At 45.4% G+C, this 27786-nt stretch overlaps 1 protein-coding gene across 1 annotated transcript in view; it reads left to right on the forward strand.

The window, feature by feature from the left end:
• LOC133532047 (trithorax group protein osa) overlaps positions 1–27713 on the forward strand; it is a 113906-nt gene extending 86193 nt beyond the window's left edge. Inside the window, exons 6-20 of the mRNA XM_061870538.1 lie at positions 4468–4473; positions 5509–5795; positions 6589–6787; positions 8012–8190; positions 8797–8838; positions 11330–11518; positions 12529–12745; positions 15293–15433; positions 16720–16803; positions 17803–17890; positions 18278–18518; positions 20414–20497; positions 23860–24138; positions 25335–25412; positions 25533–27713. Of these exons, the coding sequence (XP_061726522.1) occupies positions 4468–4473; positions 5509–5795; positions 6589–6787; positions 8012–8190; positions 8797–8838; positions 11330–11518; positions 12529–12745; positions 15293–15433; positions 16720–16803; positions 17803–17890; positions 18278–18518; positions 20414–20497; positions 23860–24138; positions 25335–25412; positions 25533–27443 (4025 nt within the window). The 3' untranslated portion in view covers positions 27444–27713. The remainder of the gene's footprint in view (positions 1–4467; positions 4474–5508; positions 5796–6588; positions 6788–8011; positions 8191–8796; positions 8839–11329; positions 11519–12528; positions 12746–15292; positions 15434–16719; positions 16804–17802; positions 17891–18277; positions 18519–20413; positions 20498–23859; positions 24139–25334; positions 25413–25532) is intronic.
• The last annotated feature ends 73 nt before the right edge of the window (positions 27714–27786 follow it).

Consider the following 27786-nt stretch of genomic DNA (forward strand, 5'->3'; position numbering starts at 1 on the left):
TAAGTTAGTATCAGTATCCTTTGTGATCCATTATCAAGGGTCGGTTTACGACCCTTTGGGACTATTATAACAGTAATTGTGCGGCCGGTGTGTCTGTCATCACATAAATACTCCCATTCCGCCGGCCACGTGCCCCGCGTCCTTGACAGGGCAACGACCTCCCTAATCTAAATAAAAAAGAGAGTAGCGTAAACCTTCCCATCTTGTTTGTTGACGTCAACGAGCTCTCGTGAATCGTGAAATCTTTTTTCGTGAATCTGCGGTTAATTCTATCGCGGCAAAGCCTCTGTCATTCAAATTGAATTTATTATTCGTTTTTGTTTTGTATACCTACTCTGCGTCAGTTTTAAAACAAAAAATCCTAGCTTTTTTTTTCGCTCGCGTCATATACTCCAATGTTTCTAACCCAACTAATCTGTTATTGTGCATAAATGCCCTGTGACTACACCACGATACATTTTAAATTTAACATGCAGTAAAATCTACTTCAATGTATTTAAACTTATTAGGGTTTATGTCTATTGGATAGCAAGAAAGTTATAATTAGTTAAAGTTTGATTGGTTTATGCGTAAGAAAAGTAAGTACCTATGGATATAGGACAAAAAATTAGGAACTTGTTGCGGGCCCGGGGCCGGCCCCGCCCGTTCCCATTGCCCATCGCTTAATTGTATTCAGATTACCCCGGAAAAGTGATAAATCTCAGTGAGTCAAGGTCGCCCGAGGGTTCGACAGCCCATTCACCCCGTTCCGTCTGCCCCCTCTAATGGTGCGGACATTCTTTAACAGACCCTAGCCAGACTTACCCGTACCACTTATACATATCCCTATTTACTTTTGCCTTCCCGTCCCTCGCCTGATAATTAGGTGGGTACCCTCGCCGACATCTCAATTCCATTCATGGTGTTTCTTGAGATATATATCTACGACATATTTGCCTTCGGAGGTTGGTTCATGAAACGTGTAACCAGATTTTCTCGTTGTTTCTGTATGTAGCTAACAGCTATCTAAACATTGTTTTTAGACATTAACATCATTTAGTGTGAGACGAAACAACAGTCTCTAATAGATTGGGAGACAAATAAGGTTTAGCGAGAAAAGCCAGTCGCGTTGATAACGTAATCTCGCTGCCTGCCGGCGCCAGCGTTGGTGGTGATCAACTAAATGGGTCGACAAACACGGCGGTCGTCGTGACGCCACCATTTGTCTCAACTAGGCCGCTCTTGTTAACGCCATTGTCTATGCTCTGTTTACATTGCCAGGGTGACTCGCAGACCCGTTCTGATTACGATCCAATCGAATAACTTAAGAACTTTATAGACTGGCCCCGGACTTATCTGATTGCAATTTAAATACTGTTACAGTCATCGTTACGATCGTATGGTTTTTGTTAGTCCGCCATCGCGATATGTTTTGTAGGGCTCTCGTGATGTTGTCGATTTTGTAACTTAATTACACCATCTGAACTCTCGAATGATACCTATATATATTGAAACGCATGAACACCTTTTTCACGACATGCAGAATGTTTTCTATGACACCTCACTGTTGAAAATGATCGATGTGATTGGTGATTGCCTATTTTAATGATGAATTCTAGATAGTATTGCCAACATTTTTGCACAGTAGCGTGTTTCGGAATGCATGCGGTGCTTTTGGTAAGGGTGTGATCGAATGCTTGGAATGTGTGCGGCTCTAGTGTGCGGTGAGCGGTCCGCGGCTCGCCGCACATAGCTCGCGAACCTCAGCTGCATGCGCCGCGCATCGCCCAACGGTACTTACTGCATACGTGCACGATACTCATATTCGCGCACCAGCATCAAGCCATTCCTTAATGCTCGAATACGTATGCGCATGCAAGTAGGTATGTGCAGTTAGCTGCTGAGATAAAAACGCAGAAAACGGTGCTAGATGTCAAGCAGGAAGCCCTATTCTCTGGAAAATACGGCCGTGCTGCCTTTTTGGCACTCCGTAGCCAAAATACCAAAATCGGAACGCTTACATACTAGTAGATGTCTTACCGAAGACCGTGTCAGTTTATGGCGTATATATTGAATAAAATATGTGACATTCCACGGTAAAGGTACCTTATGGCGGTTGGCGCTTACGCTATTATTGATGATGCTCCAATACTAATGCGATGCTACGCGGCGTGAGCCGACCGCCAAAAGGTACCTTTACTCGTGGAACGTCTTACATGAACTCAAGTTCTGGGAGTGTTACATATCGTTCTAGTTAAATATTAATAAAAATACAGGACGAAGATGCCGTGCCGTTACTTGAAAATGATTTCAGAACTAGAACAGCAGACCTTTCCTAGGTATATATTTTTTAATTGAAATTATTGTAAAAATCTATACTTATATCTTTAGAGTTACTAAAGAAATTTAAACAAAACAAATTAATCTACAACAAAAGTTTTGCACTAAATTCCACAGTCAGATAACGTATCATAAAACATCAATTACTTTTAGACAAAAAGACGTTTATGACTTGTAGTGATGGGCGAGGGGGAAACCGGTTAGAAGATTATCATAATGACGACTATAAATAGTCGGACCTTAATTGGTATAATTAATGAGACCACCAATTAAAGCCTTTAACTTAAGCTCCCTGTCGAAAGTAAACTAGAATTTTATTAAAAAAAAAAACCGAATTGCTTAGTAATTGTTTGAACTTTTTTAATTAATTGGTTTTTATTTTAATTTTTTTGTTATTTCCAGAAAAAAAATCAGTTTTACTAAATCCGTTCATTTTTACCTAGAGTAGGTACGTAATATCGACAAAGGCAAAGTTAGCTCGTATCGTACAGATCGTGATCAATCCTTTAATGCGCTTGATATATCACTGCCAACTACCAAGAATTCACGTCGTAAGTTTAAATCGAGTGCCTTTTATCTCGTCTCGCTCAAACTGCCTACCCTACCATGCCATTGAAGGGGACAGGAGATTTGAATCGAGGCAAAGCTCAGATGGGAAAGTAAAGACCTCGGCGTGGTGGCCGCGGTGACGGGCTCTGCCCTTGACAGAGCTGGTTTTGTACTAATTCCAGTTTCAGAATTGCAACTCGACTATAACGAGAACGTTGTTACTTTAATCATAGTTGCGCCTGTTGCGAGGTACGTTCTGTACTTGAGTGAATGGGTCTATGCATGTTATGTTAAAGGTTAAGGTTTGGGCAACAATCTTATACATTATACGAAGTACGTTTACGTTTGAGTTATGGTTATGGTTTCTAATGTATCAATATACCGACTCTTAAAATAAAATCCCATAACCGGCTATCATTAACAGCGACTATTCGGTCAGAATAATCCTCTAAGCGACCGACACAACACACGATGTTTCCCAACCGACAGAATTCAATTTCAATGCAACCCAGTGAACTCCGATCCGCAGCTATAAGTCTCGGTCGCGCCTAGTCGTGCAACATTGGAACCGCTGACATTCAGAACAAGCCGTGTATATCCACTGATTGCGCGGCCACGGGCAAGGCGAGTTCTCTGTATAATGCAGTGTTACGTGATCTCGAGATCCGTAAAATCTGTGGGTAATCAGAGAACCACTTATACTGGTTATCCTGAGCGTTAGATTCGTCCGCGCTTAAGAAGAGATTAGAATGACAACCATGAATTAGCCGTAGCCACATAATTTACTGCACTATTAATAAATTCTAATCAAGCTCAAGTTTACTTCACAGCAACAGCTTATCTTATTTGTACTAATAGTTACCAAGAATTTAAGCAGTGTTTGAGTGTTTACTCAACTTCTTGAATAATATGTAAGGAACTCTGTCAAACTAAATTCTAGGTATATGAGAGAAGTTAGCGCTAAGTTTGAATAAGTTTATATCTAGAAGTTTACTCTCGTTGTCGAGTACTTACGCTAGTTAGCAAGGTCAACGTCTCCTTGGATTATCGACGCTAGGAGGGCAATACCTACTTGGGAACGAAGTTGTGTAACTAAACGTAATGACGACATAGGAACGCTCTTTACTCTGAAGTTTACAACCTTTTATTTAAAAACAAAAAGCTTATTTCTGCTCTATATTAGAGCGTAAATACTGGTTATTTACTGAATGTTTTTTGTCCGTCAATTGGTTTCAAGTAGGCTACCGATCCGGCGCGGAGCCATTACCAGTGGCAGTCGTTAAAGGTCGCACTCATAAACAAATAGGTACGCGGCGCATAGGTGGGCGCGTATGGCACCGTGTTATCTATGATTAAGCGGCGCCTTTCCGTCTGACGGCCGTCTGATCGCGCCCCACACTCGATAATAGCCCACTCCTGATGAGATTAAATTGAGTACTAACACGTGCCTCTTTTTTCCTCTACGCTCATGCAAAAGGCAATTGAACACTCTGATTGCATTACCCGTACACAAGCGCTCCCGTTCTTTTGCGAGTCTACTCTCGCAATCAGGTTTTTTCGCCTTTCCTTTTCTGACACTTCCATGAATGCGCTCTGAAGCCGTCGGTGATTGAGCGCAAAGCTCTCTCGCGATTGTGATCAAAGTCACGCTCCCGACGGGGACGTGTGAGGCGGGCAGCGCTGACAGACGTTAGTGTAACCCTCACGTAACACTAACGCGACCTCGTAATGCCAATTCGACCCACATAAAAGTTGCACTACCACTTTCGTCGTCGCAAATCACTGCCAGCCCGTATCTCTGCCTCGGTCAATGCGTTGCGTGCATGTCGTATGCACTTATACGGATGCAATAAAGTGCAACGAGAATTCGCAGGCTAGCGGTGCATGCCGCTCACGTGCCGGCGGAAAACGAAAGTGAATCGGCGCGTCTCTCCGCCCTCGATTGATGCGCCCGGCTTAGGCGAGCCCTCGTTAACCGTATTATTCAAATACGAGTTCCAGCCCACGATCGATCACACCCGATAGTCCCGATACCCGAAAACGATGCCGCTTGCACTCTCGATACAGCTTAATCACACTAACGTCGAATTATGTCTACATCCCGACCCATGTGCCATCCCGGGGACGTGCTAATTGAAGCGGTTTAATTCCACATCGATTCCTGTTTGTTGTCAGCCGCTACATTAAATTAGACGTTTGTTGACAGGAAATCAATCTACTTTGTAAAAGGCTAGGTAATGTTTTTTCGCTTTTGTCTGTGGATATAAATTTAGACTACCAGACGTTTGGTAGCAACTAGCAAAAGGCAATTTATCGCTCCACTCTCAAAGATGCTTTGTGCAACGGACCATCTGCCGACGATTAAATTATGGCTGTCAATCTCATAGGCAATTTAGTGTCATAGAATTACCATATGCTGTAGGGCTAAGATGGTCGGCTCTTTATCATTTATCACCATATCTGTCACGATCTAACAAGTATGTAAGCGCGAAAGTGACGGGCACAGTGACAAGTAATAAAAATGGAACCATAATATCGTCGCTGGTTGATATAGCAAGTTCGTTTGACAATGAGCACATAAATAAAGTGTAATTCGGTTTAATACGCTTGTGATTAAATCTATATTGTTTACTGTTACAGGTACGCAGAACGTACCGATGCCGCCGCGGCCGTCGTCTTCCCTGTCGGACGGCAGCGGGCCCACGTCGCGCCCCGGCGGCGCGGCGCCCGGGCCGGCGCCCAGCCCCGTGCCGCCGCCGGGCGCCATGGTAGCGCAGCCCTACCACCACGGCTACAAGCCCTACCCGCCGCAGCCCTACGGCTACCCGCCTAGGAACCACCACCCCTACCAGTACGGGTACCGGCCGCAGCCGCCGCATCCGCAGCATCCGCCGCCTCATCCGCCGCAACATTACCCGCCGCTCAAAGTAAGTTGAATTGATTCTATGGCAAGCCAAGTCCCGTCTACGAATATAAAACATATATACACGATTGCCGATTGTAAATTACTAAAGATCGCCTTGTGTCGTGTGAACCATTTAATATTTGTTGGTCATCAACACTCAAAAATTAAGAAATATGGTGTAAAGGATCGACCATACCGCAGCGTAATTTCCCCCATACATTTTGCAACCTAAACGGTGCGTCGAGTAAACGTCTTTTACGCAGCAATATGGTCGGTCTGTAAGATAAATCTCCTACCGCGATTAATTCATAATAGTTACTATTATAAGTAGAGACATTAGGTTATTTCCAACATTGTTCATGCATGACTCTTAAAAATGCTTATCAAATGTTCATTTATATTCGTGACGTTATTTTGACTCTAGAGAACGGTAGGCGCTCCTAGAATTATGCCATTCACTTCATTAACCGTAACTAATAGCACAGTAACGTGAATAAACGTTTAGGCCATTTCATTTTCTACGTAATAATTGATGAATACGTTGACCTCATTCTGTACATTCAATTAATTGCCATTACAGTTGTTTACCCTTGGAGTGTTACGTGTATATGAGACAGTGATGTCAGTGACGTATTACTAAAGTTCAATTTTTTCACGGTCGGTAGTCGTAGTGGATAGTGCCGGGCCTTGGTCCGAACCCCGATAGAGCTTTTATGTGTTTCCTGTGTCTTCCTGCATTAAGAATTTTTTCTATGTAGTGGCTTAATTAGAAGTTAGGTTGATTTGTGGAAGATTGACCTCAATAAATGTTTCAGCAGCAACAACCCCGGCACATGGGCCCGCCGGGCTCGGCGCCGCCGGGCATGGAGGGCGCCATGCCGCCGCCGACGGCGCCGGGCGACGCGCACGACAACGGGCCCGCGCCGCCCGCCACGGCGCTCGTCACCACCGGGCCCGACGGCGCGCCGCTCGACGAGGGCAGCCAGCAGAGCACGCTCAGCAACGCCTCCGCAGGTAACTGTAGGGAGCTCCCCGTCACATGCCGCTAGTGGCGACATGGCGCCGGGCGACGCGCACGACAACGGGCCCGCGCCGCCCGCCACGGCGCTCGTCACCACCGGGCCCGACGGCGTGCCGCTCGACGAGGGCAGCAAGCAGAGCACGCTCAGCAACGCCTCCGCAGGTAACTGTAGGGAGCTCCCCGTCACATGCCGCTAGTGGCGACATGGCGCCGGGCGACGCGCACGACAACGGGCCCGCGCCGCCCGCCACGGCGCTCGTCACCACCGGGCCCGACGGCGTGCCGCTCGACGAGGGCAGCAAGCAGAGCACGCTCAGCAACGCCTCCGCAGGTAACTGTAGGGAGCTCCCCGTCACATGCCGCTAGTGGCGACACGGCGCCGGGCGACGCGCACGACAACGGGCCCGCGCCGCCCGCCACGGCGCTCGTCACCACCGGGCCCGACGGCGTGCCGCTCGACGAGGGCAGCAAGCAGAGCACGCTCAGCAACGCCTCCGCAGGTAACTGTAGGGAGCTCCCCGTCACATGCCGCTAGTGGCGACACGGCGCCGGGCGACGCGCACGACAACGGGCCCGCGCCGCCCGCCACGGCGCTCGTCACCACCGGGCCCGACGGCGTGCCGCTCGACGAGGGCAGCAAGCAGAGCACGCTCAGCAACGCCTCCGCAGGTAACTGTAGGGAGCTCCCCGTCACATGCCGCTAGTGGCGACACGGCGCCGGGCGACGCGCACGACAACGGGCCCGCGCCGCCCGCCACGGCGCTCGTCACCACCGGGCCCGACGGCGTGCCGCTCGACGAGGGCAGCAAGCAGAGCACGCTCAGCAACGCCTCCGCAGGTAACTGTAGGGAGCTCCCCGTCACATGCCGCTAGTGACGACACGCGAGGCACACTACTAGCGCATGAAAAGAGTTTGAAGGGCAAATGTGTCTGCTGCTGCTGTCTTGTGAATAGAAATGTGTCAATTACATATTAATTTTCCTTGAAGATTGAGTAAGTGAGTCCCACGAAAAAAGGTTAGGTTTCTCATGACCTTCGTAGATTGGGGGATAGTGGCATTGAGGACCAAGTCCAACGCCTATTCTAGTCTGTAGATTGTGTTGTTGTTCAAACAATAAGCTATTGAAAATATATTTTTTTGAGTCTATTTGGACAGTTATTCCTGTGTCGCCCAGCTGCAATAATATTACGCTAACGTTCCGCCGTTCCGTTTCCAGCGAGCGGCGAGGAGCCGATCGTCGGCGGCGGCGGCGGCGGCGGCGGCGGCAAGGCGCGCAAGGAGTTCGGGCTGGGCAGCGCGGCGCCGTCGCCGTCGCCGGGCGGCGGCTCGCACTCGTCCGCGCACGACGACTACGACGCCTCGCCCTCCTCCTGGCCGCGCCCGCCCTCTAGTCCCGTGAGTCGCTCTGCACTTCTACATCTACACCTACACTAAGCAGCTCTGTCGACGCCTGGAAAACCGGTCCCGGTTTCTTTTGACTACAGCGTTTGTTTGCTACTGACGATGTCAGTGACGCACGGCGTGCTGCAAAACTACATGAACACATTATGAATGGAATTCATTCATAAAACTTTACATCTTTGAAAGAAGGTTTGCGTTGGGACTCAAGAAGACGATATTTGTGGGGGACTAATGATATTGTAATTTAATATAAAAGAGCCGTTTTGCAAATTAACATTGAAATTTCGCATGTGCCTAAGTAAATCTTTTACAAGTTTGGCTTTTTAGTAACTACTATTTTATCTTAAAATATCCCTGGTCACCTGCATATTTGTCTCGATTAATAAAGCTATTAAAGATGTACGAAAAATATCGCTTCATAATGTGACAATATATGTTTGAATTTTATTCTTTAGTGTGTGTTAAATGTCTGGATTTTTTTTTCGTTTTGTTTATTTCCGTATAAACACTTAACTACAGAATCGCCTATATCTGAACACGTATACACATTCACATATAGCTCGAACACGGCGAAATATTCCAATCTGTCATATATTTCAGGTGTTTAACAGTCACATACAGCCGGAGTCCTACAGATCAAAGGTTTATATCAAGTCAAAGATCATTAAGCATGTGTAGTACTCAAGTTAGCACTCGTAACTTGTAGCTTGTGTTAGCGATTGCATGGTAGTCGATCCTTCCGACGCGAGCGTTCATTTTCGTCGGTATCAGGGGACTTTCCACGAACATCGAAATATGAAAGTCGTCTATTTCCATTTCTGACGCTCGTGCATAATTAGAGCGATAGAGAGGCAAATACACGTTTTTCTATTTATTTATGACGTTTGCGGTGAGCCCCTCGATCATTAGCGCTTTTCGGCCTATTCGGTTGTCGACATTTTTCTGTACGAAGTTTCTACATTAGTCTTGTTCGCCACTTGATCGTGTCGTCCCTGGTCACGTTTGTTTTTTTTTTGTTTTTCGCCTCATATTACCTATACTGTCTTTTGTATAAACACTTCTGTCCATTTGATAAATTACGGCACGAAGAAGACAAAAAGCTAAAAAAACTAAATGAAATACATCGTAAGTAGTGGATACAAAAGAAGTGAACGAGAGGAATGTAGAATTAGGGCTGATTTAGACGGCACGCAAACTCGCATGCGATTTTAGTTACATTGCGGACTATTGAGGTTACAACCAATTCAGCCGACCGAGCAAATGCCGCAATGTAATTAAACTCGCGTGCGAGTTCTCGCACCGTCTAAATGGGCCCTTAGTGACGAAAACAATATGCGATGGGTACCAAAAGTGTCTGTAACCGAGTGGGACTGAAAACGATGATACCTTTTCAGCGCTCGCTTCCGCGACCTTGAGCATCTACTAACTGTGAAGTTACATTGACACTGAAAAATGCATGACAATGCGTTTTTTTGTTACAGAAACTTGAACCATTATATCGTGTGTCAATTACATATAGTGTCTTGCTTTCTGCTGTTTCTTTTCTATCCGGTGTTGGCATTATTGGCTTTTGATTTAGGAAAATTTATTTGCCACTATTTATTTGTTTCTATACTATACATATATGATACTCTACATCCATATGTAAACTTTGTGTCAAGTATGTATGTTACATGGGAGAAATTATTAGCTGCGTAATGTGATGGTTATATTTATTGCATTTAATATTTTAACGTGTTGTCCTTAATTGTATTTCTTTCCCTAATATTGTGAATGAATTTGCTATTTGTTAATTAGTTAATCGCTGCTAAATGTTTCCTTATAGTAGAATTGAGTGTATAATTATAAATGTTACACGTAGTTACTTTGATTGCAGGAAATTATGATTCTATCGGAAATTTGTTATTTTTTTCAGAATAATATCAGAATAACAATTTTTATAGTTCTTTCCTTAGTATTTGTTATTATTATTACCAATTAAAGTAATAAATCGTTTTATACAGTGATTTGATTGTAAATCTCGTCATACGTTATAATTAAACATGATTCAATTTTATTATTGGCATGCGTAAAATGACGTCACGGGGCTTTCCTTGTTGATATGTCACGAGTGCCTCGACCGCCGCGGCCAGCGGCCAGCCACACTGACTCACCCGAGGCCTGTTAACAATTGCTAATTTACGACACTTTTTCTATAATAACTGTATTGGAATGTTTGTAATCCAAATATAGGATGACAATCATTTATAAAATATTACCTTGGTATTCTTTCAATATTTTGCCTTGAAATAAAATTATTTACCAACTAGATTAAGTAACGTAACCGTATGCGACTTAATACATACATATATCTACATGGTGAGTTGTAGGCGTGGCTGATTAGTGCTTAGCGAAGACTTACGACATAAAAATGTCGCGTCATCTTGAATGTAGACTGTCTCGTACTGCGACGTCTAGACATTTACAATCAATCTTAATAAGACTTTCGCAAGACTACGAAAAATATTTAGATTTCGGGTGACCGCGATAACTATTTATGGTTAAATTTGTAATACTCTTAATACTCAAACTAACGTATAATTGTATCGAGAAAAATGGGGAATGCCGGTGGAGGAAAAAATGCTATATCTATCCCGAATACGAAATTTATTTCAATAAGCTATTTTCAAGAAATGCATCAATCCCGATTAACGTAATCGTAGCAATTTGGAAGTCAGGGTGACGCAATCGACACTCAATTGACTACGATTATTTCCCCGAGGCGTGCTCTGGTGTTCCAAGTAGGAGTAACACCATTTTAATTAACTCGAGTATTCAATTTTAAGTAGGTTTCAGGCTAAAATTAATTTAAAATTTCAATCTCGTTACATTTTGTCCAAAAAGGACGTCTGTAGATTTAGAGAATGCACATTTTATTTTCTTTTTCTCGAACATTATAGATATTTAAGCCGAAAGCCAACTGTGTTACGCACGGATGCGAGCCACGCAGTGCGGCACGCACCTCTTAAACACCGTCTACCTTAATTTTTGATGCGAATTAAAACCTACGTGCGATAGATTAGACGCGCGGCTCAGGTGGTTTTCGGCTCCCTCGTTATAAAGTACAGTTGTTTGATGAGCGTGTCTGCGCCAGAAGTCGGACTCGCTGGGCAAGCTGTACGAGATGGACGACGCGCCGGAGCGGCGCGGCTGGGTGGAGCGGCTGCTGGCCTTCATGGAGGAGCGCCGCACGCCCATCGCCGCCTGCCCCACCATCTCCAAGCAGCCGCTCGACCTCTACCGCCTCTACCTGCTCGTGCGCGACCGCGGCGGCTTCGTCGAGGTACGCCGGCCTTGCTCAACTCTCCCTTCGATGCTGTCGCTCACGTGCACTGTGCGATAATACGTCGCCGTTCAGTGGTTGATGTGCAAAGCGATCAACATGGCTGGAACATTGTCAAGTATCGATCAAAAAACTTACGTTGGACAAGTGTATGTGTCAAATTATTAAGAGGATTCTTAGATACTAAATGTTTATGCTCTTGCATATCTCCAGCATTCATTACAGTTAATTAACATTTTCTTGTGCAAACCTTAGAATACAGCAAAGATCTTTAGGTAATTTTTAAACTTTGTAAGTAAAAAACAGGTAAAAAAATTATCTGCAGCGTTAACATTAGCCCTTATTTGCTTCGCCCTAATTGGTCCGATGGGTTATTATTTTTGATTTATGGTATCTCTCTCGCGTAAGTTTCTCTACATGTCATAAAGCCCAATTACAAACAATTGTATTTACGCGTAGACACATTTCGGACCGTAAATATTTGCACTCCGGAATATCACTTAAGCGCTGCTAGTAAAACTTACGAGCGGCGCTCGTGATGCAACCGAGGCTAATGGGCTCCGCTCGGGATTTATGTTAGTGCATGTACCGGCTTTATGGAAATAGGCGCCATAAACTCGCCGGGGCTTTAACGATAGTTAATAAATTTTTATCATTGGAGCGTTCGCAAAGAGCGGCAGGCACAATGTTGTCGTGCCACAGCCGCGCCGGCCCGCGTCGCCGCCGGTCGCGCTCGCCGCCGTGCTCAGGCCGCTCGTTAACATTCCGACTTATCGCCGCTCTAAACATGCGCACTTTATGTCCCGCCGTTTACGTCCAATCGTGTTCTCGCCGATTAGTAATAACCTCAAACGCTCACGCGCGACTCTACTTCATATTTCAATCCAAGATTTCTCGAATATAACTCGGCATTAGTTTATTACCGACTGTACAAGTCGGTCGTTTTTACGACGCCCGTCGACTCTCTCCTTGCACTTTCGTTCCTCAAGTGGAAGTGTTCCGGGTTCCAGGTGACGAAGAACAAGACGTGGAAGGACATCGCGGGGCTGCTCGGGATCGGCGCGTCGTCGTCGGCGGCGTACACGCTGCGCAAGCACTACACCAAGAACCTGCTGGCCTACGAGTGCCACTTCGACCGCGGCGGCATCGACCCGCAGCCCATCATCAACCAGGTCGAGGCCTCCACCAAGAAGAAGGGCGGCAAGTCCAACACCACTCCTACACAAGGTCAATATTATTCACAAGACCCATTTTTTCCAATTGTCTCAACATTTTCATGTTTAAAAGCGTATCTGTTTGATAGATCCTGTCTGAATCTTTTTAATTTTCATCATTTAAAACCGGTTTTTCTTAATCTTCAATTCAATTTTTATTATAATATAAAGTATATAAACATAAGGTGAACGTATGAAATAATAACAAAAATGTGAGTATACGAGTATCTTCTCTTTTATTCGTAATACGTGTGGGCATACATTTGTGAAGAACAATACTAGATATAGACAGTGTCAATTGTTGTCAATATTACGGATATTTATTATACAAAGTTTACAGTCTTCCTTGTATATTCCGGTATTATTCTAAGTCTATTGTTTTCTGGACATAGTTTGTTCGACTGTAAACTTTAACACTAGTTATTGCATTATCAACTTTAAACGGTAAATCTTAGGATTTATTATGGTACAATGTATGTTCTGCGAATTAAAAGCTAATCTACTGTTAAAATCGCTTAACCCTTGAACGCTACTTCTATTATACTAATCTTAAAAGTAATCTTCGGATTACTCGAGCCCATGGTGCTCGAGTAATCCGACAGATTTTAACCACGCATTTCGGTTCTGGAGGCTTACCGCGAAAATCGAAGTTCGTCAATTGCGGGTATTTTTCTCTGTCACTCTAATTACGCCTTAGTAAGAGTAAAAGAGAAAGATCCCCGCAATTTGCGAATTTCGATTTTCCCGATAGGCCCCCAGGACAGCTTCGTCCGCAATCCTATTTCGTCACCTTCTTTGTCATTATTGTCATATGGTCCACTGCTCTGATTCGTCAACATTCCTATATCGTCACTTTCCTACCTAGTCCACATTTCTATATGAACCACAGTGCTAACTCGTCAACGTTATTCACAGCACTGTGGACCACGTGCTGGCATTGGTGGAAGTCAAAATGACAGCCCAACAAAACTTTTCCGTTGGAAAAAAACAATTCAAAAGTAAATGGAAAGTGCCGATGTTGTCTTATTTATAGAAGACAGTCAGGATAATGCATCGTACAATGATGATGATGAGTTGGTACTGTGGTCAAAATAGGAATGTAAACGATCAAGAACTGTAGTCATAATAGTAATGTGGACGAGTTAGAAAGGTGTCGATTTAGGAATTGTATTTTGACGACATGGCATTGTGGACGGTTTAAGTCGTAAATTAATTGAACAAAAAACCCGACTGCTTATATTATATATGTTTTTGAAATGGTCTATTCACTAGATTTCATTTGATACCTATATAGCTATTGTAAGAAAAAAAACCAATCTTCTTCATTTTTCTGCGGGCACTATTTTCCAAATTTATACAGCCTATGTCACTACCACAATTCATATGTCGAAAATGGTAAAGCCGTTTGGGCAAATAAGGCGTGTCAAATAAATGGACATACATACGCTAGAAAAACATTACCCTCCTTCTGACGCAGTCGGGAAAAGGGAAAGTGACGAAATCGGTCCACAATCTTCCGGTCCGGTCCTGAGCCGGCATTCCTGAGGACATAATGAGCAAAAAAATATTATATGATTTACGGCCAAATACGGCAAAACAATTTTTTTGTGTGTGTAATTTCTGCACACGGTGCTTTATTTCTGTTTAGATCTTGACAAAAAAAAAACATTGCAATAGCCGGGTCTACACAGAGCGAGCATACGCGCGAGGCAATTTCGTCACGCCCAATACGGCCAGTGAAGACGGCTATTGAATATGTCGTTTTTTGTATTTATAGAAAAAAATTGGGAGTTTCCTTTAAAACTTTAATGCCTTTAATATAATTTTCATAATGTGAACTGGCACTGGAATATACTTATTCCAGTGAGGATTCCAGTCCAGTGACTGGATTGATGATCTACTATTTGATTCCAGCTGGTCCAATCCAGTGCTTCTGGAATAGTATTGACAGCCAATTTAGTGTTGGATTAAACGTCAAATAGTGAACTCGTATTATTGTTTTTGGTAATAGTTTCCATAAATTCACTGGATGATGAAAATGACTGGAATTAATGTCAACGATATGATCCAGTTGCACTAGTTTCGATCATTGGTCTGGAATGCTACTGAATGTGAACGCGGCATAATGTCTGTTAGTGGGTATGCCTAAATCAAGTCACACAGTCTGCGTCGCAGCCGAAAAGGCGTTTTTCACTGAGTTATTATAGAAACAAATTTTCAGAGGAATTGTCATTATCTGTAAAACAAGATAGATTTCAGAAAACTTTGTCACATTTCAATTTATAAATGCGGTCAAAAATACACCTTTAAGATCTGTCGGGGTATTCGAACCCACGGTGTATACAACGCGTTAACGTAAATCTTATACGAATTAACTAATGTATTATACTGTAACCGTGCGCGTCTGGGGCCTATTTGGTCGTCAAAAGCTTAACTTAAAACACTGTACTAGAGAACGTAGTTTTAATTTTTAATATTCGTCAGGTCAGAAAATAGGGTTGTTTTTTATAAAGTGGAAGTATATGGAACATGAATAGTGAAGTGGGATGTGGTCACCCAGCAGGGTCGGGCAACTCGCAGGAGTCGTTCCCTGGCGCGGGCGCGGGCGCAGGCGCGGGCGGCGCGGCGGGCGGCGCGGCGCCCATGGACGGCTACCCCGCGCAGTACGGGCCCTACCCGCCGCAGCCCGCCACCAGCCAAGGTAGGTGCCGTCCCACACGCACCCACACACACACACCGCACTACCTCACGCCGGTCGCACGTTACATACCTATTTTGATCTTACGCAAACACTACACACGAGACGCAAAAAGCAACTGAGTACATTTCCGTTGTATATCTTTAAAGGTTTTGACTGGATCATTCGCGCGTATTGTAATGTGCGACGGGCCTTGTTTCTTTTCCCTCGGTTCGATAACTTACTTAGTCATCATTACGAGCAACTTTTCATAGACTGGCAATTAAATTAATTGTATCTACCCAAATACCCCTTCCTATTACGTCCCTTTAGTAGTCCATATTTGCAGAAATAGGACCCAGTAAGTTATCGGCCTTTGGAGATGTGATACAATATTAACTCAAACACGGTTAAGAATCGGCTTAACTGCACCCAGGTTTTAACGGTAGTAATTTGGATACATACTATAGATTCCTTATAAATACTAAGTTTTTTTGAAAAAGTACATTACTTAAGCAAAATTTTACTCATGTATCCAAACTGCCACATAATGTGAATCAATTTGAATTTAATGCAAATTTTATAGAAAATTCTGAATTGTATCACAGTTGAATACATTTTTATAGTAAAATCTGCTCAGGTGTATAGTGTAATGGACGATAGCGGCACCTTGTGACATAATAGCACTAAAGTGATATTACTGTATAGTTTTAAACTATATAAAAATATTACGAAAAGAGTATATTTTGGCATTCAGTCTTGTGTTTAAGATGTAATGTTTGATCTTTTAGTCTTTCCATGGAACTTTCTTTTCGTAATATTCACCCTAGAGAAGTCCGTGCGCTGTAAAGCATATGACGTGCGGCGTGCGGTGCTTGTTTTCTTTATTTACGCAATATTTTACTAACTCCATCTCTTAACCAGATAATCACAGCTAACCAATCATTTGGCTCATGTGATCGCTTCTCACTAACCCTTAACCGTACAACTCACCCCAGAGGAATGTAAGTCATTTTAGTAATACCGGCATTAAACGAACTGGTATACAATGTGTGTAACTAAGTGGCTGGAAATGCTACTTTTAAGAGACTGCATATTTTTATGGAACAATATGTAATGCTGTTTGGCTTCATCAATTAAAGTCTTAAACAAGTCATTTACGTATGTGAACGAGGACGTATGCACATTGTCGGGTTTCCACATATAAAAAAAATCGGTTTGATGTTCCCCTGGGATGGGTGTGCGTGACGGCACCCGGCACCCGGCACGGTAGCCCGGTACACGGCGCGGTACAAGTTGTGTGGTTGTAGGCGGCGGGCCGGGCGGGCCGGCCGGCGACAACCTCGCCGCCTCCAACCCGTTCGACGAGCCCCCGGGGCCGCGCCGACCCCCAGGTAACACCGCCACCACCACCACACCACACGGAGCGCCCGCAAACATACCGTTTGTCCCGTTCTGATCTGTACAAAACACGTTGCTTTTATCTCGCTTTAATCACGACAAGCAGAAGAATCGACGGAAGAAGTTCAAAACCTTGCGAATAAGATTATGTTCGCGAGCGCTCCGTCTCAATTCTTAGTGCCCCGACCACGCGCACACAACCGCGGATCGAATAACCACTATGCATGTTCATCATTATAGATCATACATCCACTCCATATTCTGAATAACGTAAATATTTCACGTGAATTGCTAATGATTTACAATATGAAAGTGACACACACTCGTCAAATTCTTTCTTAAAAGAGAGCGCAGGTAAATAGCACATGTACAACCTTATTGCTACGATATTCAAGTATCGATCAAGAATTTCAGTACATATGACAAAAGATGAAAGAGAGCCGACAACGCTGAGTCGGAAGTTCTGAACACGCGGCCCCAGTGGTTATTAGTTTCGTGCCTCGCTCAGACATCGGCACAGTAAGTCAATCGACACCTTGTTGAGTCAGCCCGAATTTGAATCCTTTACTAATGGCCACAACGTTCAAATTTCTTGTCGATGTCTTTTTTGCACAAGTTTCACAGAATTCACATATTAAATGATATCACTATTGACTTTAAAGTACTGATCAGATTAATGATGGTATATTTCAAATTTAATCAGTTTGATCACAATCGGTGTAGTTCACAGAAAATGTATTTCGTAGGTGTGACTTTGTATTCTAGACAATTTCGATGAATACTAAGGAGAATTTCATTAGCTCTGGCTTATTATTGTCATGTTTATTTTGCTAGTGTTATTGTTAACATTAATATTGTATAATACACATCTTCCTAATTATCTTTGCATGTAATAACATTTTAACATTATAAACATGGAGCATGATAGTACATATGTTCTATTAGGCCACATTTTTGTCAGGGTGAGTAAATTGTATTTGTTTATATTTCAGGTTACCAACCTGGTTACGGTTATGAATACGGGTCACCTTACCAGTCCACGAGGCCGGTATATCCACCTTACGGCCCCGAAGGGGATAGGTAAGTTTTAAGCATTTTAATTACTAAATAATTTACATTAACAGTCGTTAACTGTGATTTCCTTTAATTAATTTGATATATTTTTTACGATAGAACATGTGACATTTTTACAATGATTATTACTTTATGAATTTTTGATCTTCGATATCGTATCCCTATTATTGGCTTGTTGAATATTATATAGATAGAGTGATTTTGATTTGGCCATTGGAGCCCAATTTTGTCGTACACGTGTTTCGACCCTAACACCAAGTAACCGGTGTACGATTTCAAAATTATTATTCCAAAGTTCGGGCAAATATGTCCACCTAAATAAAAATGTGGAGAACAACCGGACGGGAGTGGGTGCCCCCTCGTCCCGCACGATAACGTGGTGATGTTAATCAGAGGATACGGTGCCGGCAGCGAGTACCGCTACGGCGGCTACGGCTACCGCGGCGCGGCGCCGGGCGCGGCCACGCCGCCGCCGCAGCCCTACCCCGACTACTACCGCCAGCACCCGCACCCGCACCCGCCGCACCCGCACCTGCCGCACCCGCAGCCGCCGCACCCCGCGCACCCGGCGCACCCGCCGCACCCCGCGCACCCGGCGCAGCACCCCGCGCACCCGCCGCCGGCGCAACACGAGGTAACCTATTGTGTTTTCAAATTACTCCAGGGATCTTAACGCGTAACCTGAGGACAACGAAACGCACGCCCGAGCCCGAGTACGTTCGACGCCGACGCTGACGCCGACCGCCATACATAGGTTATAGGTTAAAACAAATTTGTAGCGGTTGTCGTCAGCGTCGAGCGTGCAAACATGGACCAGGTGTTCCGCGGCCCTCGGGTAGTTCTCGTCTTTGTAGTGCGGGAGGGACGATTTTATTTCTAGCGTTTATTCAATAAACTGTTTTCTTATTTATATAGATCGTAAACCCGTATCTCGCATGCGTGGCGCTCATGTTATGCCGTTATTTTTTTTTTTACAAAAATGTAATATAAAATGAACTTCGCACGTGATGGCGGATCGATCTGTGTAAATCAATTTGTAGGATGGACGTAAGACGTCTATTTCACGAACCGACCGCAAATACGATCGATTCCTTGTAGAATTTTCATAAGTAAATTTGGGTTTTCACAGTCATGTTTATGAATTAGACGTCTTTTTATGTCTATAGATTCAACTAGGCCTCAAATCTTAAATGCAGTAAGCATCATAGTATAGTTAATCCTGTTTTAAACGAAAAAGGACACTTATATTTACTTTAAAAAAAATCACGTTTCGAATGGTTCGTTTCTTCACACTCAACCGGAAGAAGTAGCGAAAAAAGATTTCGGGCCTGTTGCAACTATAGACTGTTAGTTCAAGACAAAGATCCTTTATCGATAAAATAATTTATTACTATTAATATAAATGGAATGTGTGTTTATAGTGTCAGCCTAAGAATATTTATGCCCTGCATGCCTGGCATGTCAGGCGGCGTCATTGTATTGGCGATATTGTGCCTTATTGTATTGTATTCTGTACCCTTTATTTTGCCCGTTGATAAAGATATATTTTCGTAACACACGAGTTAGAATTATGTATTTTAATTCTACATATATAATTAGTTTTAGTAGTGAAATTATATAGCTTGTGTGTTACTTCTACCTGTCTTTTTAACTAGTAGTTTTTGTAACAGGTACTTTAGCCTAGCATGAAAGTATATTCCTACTTTGAAATGGTACAATATGGTAGCATGTTTAATTTAAAAAAGTCAATTTTCTTAAGTTGACAGAACGCCGAAACTAGGTTATAGGTACCGTTCTTACGATTTTATTATTGTTGTTACTTTTTGATGACAAGCGTGATTAAAAAAAAGCTGTGAAAAATGAGTGACCAGAGGAATAGGGTTTAATTGTAGTCATGACAAAAGTTCAAAACGGCATATGTGGTTGGTTTCACCATGTTATCTTTACCGCTCTTTTGTTTACTTCGTTCATTCGTTCAAATCGATACTAAATGATTCTATAACATTAAGACTTATTACAACAACCACATATGTCGTTAGTTATGGAAGCAAAAAAAGTTTATCAAGACGTCTGGATCGAAAGACGAAACGATCTCTGACTTCGGGGTAGTACAGTTAATAAGGACAATTTCGTTATGACGCTCTTACTGTTTTACCACTTTGGAAATTACATTCTAAGGTTTCATAAACATTACATACTTTATAAAAAGAGTTTGGATTTTTGCGGCAAACATAAGACCTGCATTTGCTGTTAAATTAATAATTGTTTACTTGCTGCTACTTACAATACGCTTAGTACTGCGGAAATTGTAACAGACTTATGATGTGCCGAAAAATCCGATCTCTGTAAATAAACAAAGATAGTACGGCCAACTGTAAGAATCGGCCAGTCGTCTAATGTCCTTGTCGATTGAACTATCGCGGAGGCTCTCCCGGCCGGGCCGCGGCCACGGTGTCGGCCTCGGCCTCGGCCTCGGGCTCGGCCTCGGCCTCGGGCTCGGCCTCGGCTGACGGCTGAGTGTCTGTGTAGATGTCGGGCGGCGGCGGCATAATGAGCTCGCAGCTCGCGCGGCAGCTGGTGGCGCCGCTGCCGGCCGCGCCGCGCGCCTACCATGTACGGACCGTTGGTACCACGCACTCCACCACGCTTCCGACATTGGCGACCGGTTCATCCGCACCCACCGCTCCCACACGATGTCCACGGACTGTGCTCACCCTTCACCTCTTGTTCAACCAGTGATCCTTTTTGTTACAATTCGATCACTATGCGTTTCCTTTGCGTTATGTTATTGTAGAAACTGTATTAACGATCTCATGTACTTTACTACTGTTGAATCTCTCATTTTTTAAAGTTCGATACAAAAAAAAGCTTAGCTCTTAAAGCTCGAAACCGAGCTTATTAATTAAATAATGTTTTTTTCTCCAAAGACGAGATACCCGATACCTTATGATTCACAGTAAGTACCTATGAAAGGTGAATACAGTGATGAGAAGAAATCAAGCCATTTCACATCCCGGAGTACTACAGTGAACAAGAAATTGAAGTGGTATAGCACATGTCCGCAAGGTTTAAGTATTGCTTCGCTCATATCGAATCGATTACAAATCAATTTGATAGACCGACGAAAATACTTTAACACGATCGATGTGGGACATAATCTCATCCGTGGTTTTGGCTTCATTTGTTTTATTCGATTAATACCACTAGCTAGTTTGACGAAGTTCCAAGCCTATCACTGTTCAATCCTTCTTTTTGATCACTAAATTTGGCTTGCGGTACTATCAATTGGCTTTCCTGTTTGTCCAATCATCAGGCCAAAACCCGTCCGTCAAAATTTAACCAAAACATAATAAAAATATGGAAGTAAAGGTTTAGAGTGTGTGGTGGTGGCTTATATGATAAATCTTTGGTCACTAAATCATCTGCATGCATTTAATTACACGGATCATGTTGGCTTAGCCGCGAGTGAGCGCAGCCGCTTTGTACATTGCAGCGGCCGGTGGTACGGCCGGCGCGCTCTGGTAGTTCTGAGGGGTTGACGCGCTATTCGATACACTGGCGTGCGAAATAAGGCACCTGTCTGAAGCGATTACTGTATAGAGTATTAATCGAACGATGATCTTCGATCGTTCACACAGCCCGCGTGAACTTGTTTTTAAGAAACACTCGCTCAAGGCTACTCGCTGCTTGCAGAATGTATGCATGCGGTGAATCAGTTGCGGTCAAAATCTGATTTCGCTGCAGAGCCTCAGGACTACTAGGAGCAAATGGCAGCGCGCCGCCATGCTCTTCAGACCGGCCACAAGCGTCATTTTTCTATTAAGCGTTCACATTATGGGATCACGGCCAGAGTAATAACACCTATTGTTGCTTTTTTATATAATTCTGCCGATATTTGAATTATCCGTTTGACTAAGGAATTATTTGCTAATGTGTAGTTCCAAGATATTGGAAAACTGATAAATGTGAATTAATTGAATTGCTTTGCGTAACACTTAACTTTTTGACGATTACCCATAACTCAGTACAGACGGATGATTTAAATTCAGTTTTTTGCTGTGAATAGTCGAAATTTTACATTCTTAAAATGAAGGTTCGAAAGCTACATTCATACTCGTATTGTATGTAATCTGTATAAAAATTTTGGCTATTCAATTAATGGGAAAGCTGATGGTGCAATCACAATGGATCGTTCGTCGAATGAAAATAATCTTGGTTGTCGCGACCGCATTCATTGAATAACCCAGTGTGATTGCACTGTCAAAGTCGATGCATCGCACAAAATTTGTAACCAATGAAGTCCCGGAGATAATGATTTTATTTCATTTTGATATCCGTGTTAAATTATTATTAGGTGCGTGATTAAAATGCGGAAAATGCCAACTCGTGGATGAGATCCTATTTTTTGACTAAGAAGTCGAATCTACGCATTGCTATTCCTGACGAGGCATATATATATAGTGCTTTTCTCCAAACATGCGAGAAAATAAGGTAAAATAAACGTCATTTAAGCATCAAGCATCACACAAATCGAACCTTCACATCAAGAACTCAAAAAACTATTTCCCTTCTTAATTATTTTTAAAACGTTAAAGGGGCAACTCATACTGTCATGTTCTTCTGAAAAATTAATAAAAATAGCCGGTATTTATAGCCACGTCTACACGACGCGGTCAGCAATCATTTCAAGTCTCTCTTACAAGACCGTAGTGTATGATCGTGCGAATACTGCTTAATAAAATCAAAGACTTCATAACTTTTATACATTTTTAAGGATCTCCGGCGTGCATATACAGCTTATATTACACAATTAATTAAATGAACGAATATTGAATGGATTACCATTATACAATATTAAAAAATTATAGAGGGAGATTGTTTTTGACGTTTATGATGCAAAGGTTCGATTTGAGTGATGTTTGATGCTTAAATAATAATTAGTTTACCTTATTTCCTCACATGTTTGGAGAAAAACACTATATATGTCTCGGCAGGAATAGCAATTCGTGGTTTCGTGTTCTTTGTCGATACTCATCAGGCGGGTCCACACAGAGCGAGCGAGCGAGCACGTACGTGCGAGGCAATTTCCTCACGCACAAACTGGCCAGTGTGCCTCGGCCGAGGCACGTCTACACTGGCCGGTTTGTGCGTGAGGAAACTGCCTCGCACGTATGCTCGCTCTGTGTGGATCCGGCTAATCACGAATTGTCATTTCCCGACCTCTGCAATAATCTAATTTTTTTATAATTTGAGTTTGACCATAATGATGTCCCGTACTATTTTTGCTATAATAAAGTGAACATTTCCGAGCATATTGGAGAAAATAGTACATTGTGTAACGACTCCTCGTTGAAGTAAGTAAGTGAAAATTTACAAGCGAGGGTGTCAACGAGGGTGTCGAGGGTGCAATATTCTTACGCCCGGAGTTAATAAAAAACTAAATTTTAAGCGAACTAATTCTTAAATACATTATAAACATTCGTTCGCCATAGTATCATTTTTTGATAGGTTAGGCATCGAAAGCACAGACCCATTCGGCATTCAGCCATGATTGGAAATCGTGTAAATTTTTTTTTCAAATTGATCAAATTAAATATTTTTAAATATACATAAAAAGAAATTATTTATAAACGTCAGTGTTTTCTAAGTAACAATTATTTATACCTACTTGGTTCGTATAAATTAGTGACATAATTAAAAAAAGCTGAAGCTGCAAAATATCACGAGAAATATCAAAACTCCCGCTGAAACAATATAGGCCTCTGTCCTTTCAGTAAACCTGCATGAAATAAGGTCTTTTTCGAACTAGTGTGATGAAAATAGTACTCGTCGTGGAACGATTCATTTGTAGGAAACATTCGTCGATCACGTTTAAACTCCTCGCGGATAATGAAATGAAACGAAACATTTTCTCGAGGGCCTCATTCGGGTGGCATCGGGGTGAACCGCTAAGTACGTAATCCGTCCGTCCACAGTACGGGGCGGGCAAGCCCGGACCGGGCCCGGCCGGGGGCGCGGGCGCCGGCGCGGCGGCGGCGGGCGCGCCGCGGAGGCACCCCGACTTCGCCAAGGCGGAGGCGTACGCGTCGCCGGGCGGGCCGGGCGGCGCGCCGGCGGCGGGCGCGCAGCCGCGCTTCGCCGGCGCCTGGCCCGGGCCCTTCCCGCGCCAGCAGCCGCCGTCCGCGCAGCCCGCCTGGCGCCCGCCGCAGCAGCCGCCGCAGCCCTGGCCGCCGCACCAGCCCTACCCGCCGCAGGTGACCACCCGACCTTACCAATACCCGCCATGCATGCCCATCTCTATATTGCTAATTACTCATTACACACCATAATTCATTAATATCACACTATCCAAATATGTTATTCAAATATATATAACTTCTAAAATTATATGTTATAATTGCTCGACTTTTATGTCATCACATCCAAAAATGGGTTCGAGTCCTACGTTAGCCGGAGTTGATCACAGTTAATTTGTTCATTGTGATATACAATTTATATATGTCATCACATTTTATAACTGAACGTATGCCCTCACATAAGCAAACTAGCTTCGACACGAACCATGAATGGAAATAAAACTGTAAACTTGAATAAAATAAAAAAAACACGCGATTGAGAACAAACTAAGGTTTTCAGACTAACTTCAATAAAAGCGACTTTTAATTTAAATAAAATGACAGTTTTTTTTATTATATTTTTTTCTGTAGGAGTGATTGATAGGCAGCTTCTTCGTAGTACAGTTAGTGGCAGCTTTTTACGGACCCGTTTTACATATTTGCCTGCATTAGCCCAGTACCTGCTGGAATTGTTAATGTTTTTTGACTGTTTCATTGACTCCTGTGTGTATTAAACACTTGATTTGAGCCCAATTATAGTTGAGAGAAGGGCACTGCGACGTTTGGTGATCTTACTTTGCTCTTCGACAATTTACTAAATGCCATTTTTATACGAAGGAAATTGTATAATTTCGCGATTTGGCCCAGAATTAAATTTTCGATTACTCTAGCTATCCTAGCCTTCGTACGAAGAACTGAACTGACTTTCGTCGTAGTTCGTTCCAGTTAAATCGCGTATGTACCCCAGTTTTTACGATAAATATGACAGGCAAACTTTGTGGTAATTTTAAGTGCTTCGAAACTAAGCATATAGGATGTTACAAATTTTCTTGCTATTTGGAAAATACTAGTTTTCTATAATCTCTTCTTTTTACCGGTGTAACGACGTGTTGCATAAAACAGAAATATTTATATAATAATAAGACTTTATGTCGTGGTAAGAAAGTCGTAATCATCTTGCTTAGAAACAAAATCACAGGCGTTTGAAGTTTACAGTTTTTTTCGGTACAGTTCTTAGAGTGAGTTGATTGAATTCGTACAAAGTTTGCACTAAGGTTTTACCTTACATCACGCCCATTTGTTCAGTTATGGTAAATAAGCGATATTGTTTGTAGGGTCAGGCAGGGGCGGCGTGGGGCGGCGCGCCGCGGCCGCCGGCGGAGTCCTACCCGCCCGGCGTCGTGCCCTCGCCCGTAAGTCACCTCATCCATACTCATTCTTCACTATCACTATCAACCGTTGTAGTCATGATCATTATTACATTTACAAGTAGTAATCTATTTCGACTAAGATACATCTCGTTTCGTACGCAGGGTCCCCCCAGCATGACCCTCCCGGGCGGGCAGATAAAGCGCGAGATGACGTTCCCCGCGGAGTGCGTGGAGGCGACCGCGCCCGCCGGCGAGAAGCGGCGCCGCCTCACCAAGGCCGACGTCGCGCCCGTCGACGCCTGGCGCGTCGTCATGGCGCTCAAGTCCGGCCTGCTCGCAGAGACCTGCTGGGCGCTCGACATCCTCAACATCCTCCTCTTCGACGACAACTGCATAGGCTACTTCGGGCTCCAGCACATGCCCGGCTTGCTCGACCTGCTGCTGGAGCATTTCCACCGCGGGCTGGCGGAGGTGTTCGACGCGCCGCCGCCGCCCGACACGCCGTGGTACGCGGCGCCCGGGGCCGCCGAGCCCGCCGCGCCGCCCGCGCCCGCGCCCGCGCCGCCCGACCCCGCCGACCGCGTGCGCGTGCTGGCCGGCGAGAACTACACGCTCGCGGCGCGCCGGCGGCGGGCGCACGTCTCCTACCGCGCCGAGCCCGACGCCGCCGCCGCCGACCTGTTCGCGCCCGAGCCGCCCGACGAGCCCGAGGACCGCCACGACGTGCTCGAGCCCTGGCAGCTGGCCGACCACGTCATGCCCTGCTTCCGCGCCGAATTCCTGCCGTTGCCCTTCGTCCGCGTGCTGCCCGGCGAGCGCGCGCCCTCGCCGCCGGCGCCCGAGCCGCGGGCGCCCTCGCCCGCGCCGCCCACGCCGGCGGAGGAGCCCGCGCCCGCGCCCGCCACGCCCGCGGAGGACCGCGACAACCTGGAGGCGGAGCCCATGGAGCTTGAGGTGGAGCGGCGGGTGACGCTCGCCGTGCGCGACCCCGCCGGCGTTCTAAAGCGACGCCGCCTAGAAGACTACGAGGACGAGTGCTACACGCGCGACGAGCCGAGCCTCAACCTAGTTAGCGAGACCCGCGACGCGCTCGCGAAGCGCTGTATCGCGTTATCGAATATTCTACGAGGGCTGACGTTCGTGCCGGGCAACGAGGCGGAGTTCTCGCGCTCGGGCGCGTTCCTAGCCCTGGCCGGCAAGCTGCTGCTGCTGCACCACGAGCACGCGCCGCGAGCCGCGCGGGCGCGGGCGTACGAGCGCGCCGCGCGGGACGAGGCCGACCAGGACGCATGCTGCTCGTCGCTGCGCGGCGAGGGCGAGTGGTGGTGGGACGCGCTGGCGCAGCTGCGCGAGGACGCGCTCGTGGCGTGCGCCAACATCGCCGGCTCCGTGGAGCTGCAGCACCAGCCGGAGGCGGTGGCGCGGCCGCTGCTGGACGGGCTGCTGCACTGGGCCGTGTGCCCGGCGGCCGTGGCGGGCGACGCGCCGCCGGCCGCGGCGCCGGGCTCGCCACTGTCGCCGCGGCGGCTGGCGCTGGAGGCGCTGTGCAAGCTGTGCGTGACGGACGCCAACGTGGACCTGGTGCTGGCGACGCCGCCGCGGGGCCGCATCGCGGCGCTGTGCGCGGGGCTGGCGCGGGACCTGTGCCGGCCGGAGCGGCCGGTGGTGCGCGAGTTCGCGGTGAACCTGCTGCACTACCTGGCGGGCGCGGGCGCGCCGGCGGCGCGGGAGGTGGCGCTGCAGGCGCCGGCGGTGGCGCAGCTAGTGGCGTTCATCGAGCGCGCGGAACAGACGGCGCTGGGCGTGGCCAACCAGCACGGCGTGGCGGCGCTGCGCGACAACCCGGACGCGATGGGCACGTCGCTGGACATGCTGCGGCGCGCGGCCGCCACGCTGTTGCGGCTGGCGGAGCACGCGGAGAACCGCCCGCTGATCCGGCGGCACGAGCGGCGGCTGCTGTCGCTGGTCATGTCGCAGATCCTGGACCAGAAGGTGGCGCACGAGCTGGCGGACGTGCTGTACCACTGCAGCCAGCCGCGGCCCGAGGACGCGCCCGACCACCACGAACAATAGACGCTCTAGTGCGGTGTGTGGTGTGACTGTGACATGAGACTGAGTTATACCTGTCGGTACGTGTACATATAGTGATACGGCGCAGGCCGACGCGAGGCCGTAGCGGTGTCTGACGTGTTAGGCTGTACAATCCGATTTTGTTATTTATGTCCACGATGATTTATTTACAAGAATGTCAATGTGCTATAATCGATTTCTATTGTTCGATTGAGAAAAGATGTATTATAACTCGTAATTTTGATTTTTATAATAAAATGGGACTTGAATCTGTTTATTGGTTTTATGATGGAGATTTTTATACCGAGTACCTTTAGCGCCTTTGTCTATAAAAGAAATCTTAGTG

This window comes from Cydia pomonella, chromosome 2 (genome assembly GCF_033807575.1).
Source record: "Cydia pomonella isolate Wapato2018A chromosome 2, ilCydPomo1, whole genome shotgun sequence".
In the NCBI taxonomy this organism is placed as follows: domain Eukaryota; kingdom Metazoa; phylum Arthropoda; class Insecta; order Lepidoptera; family Tortricidae; genus Cydia; species Cydia pomonella.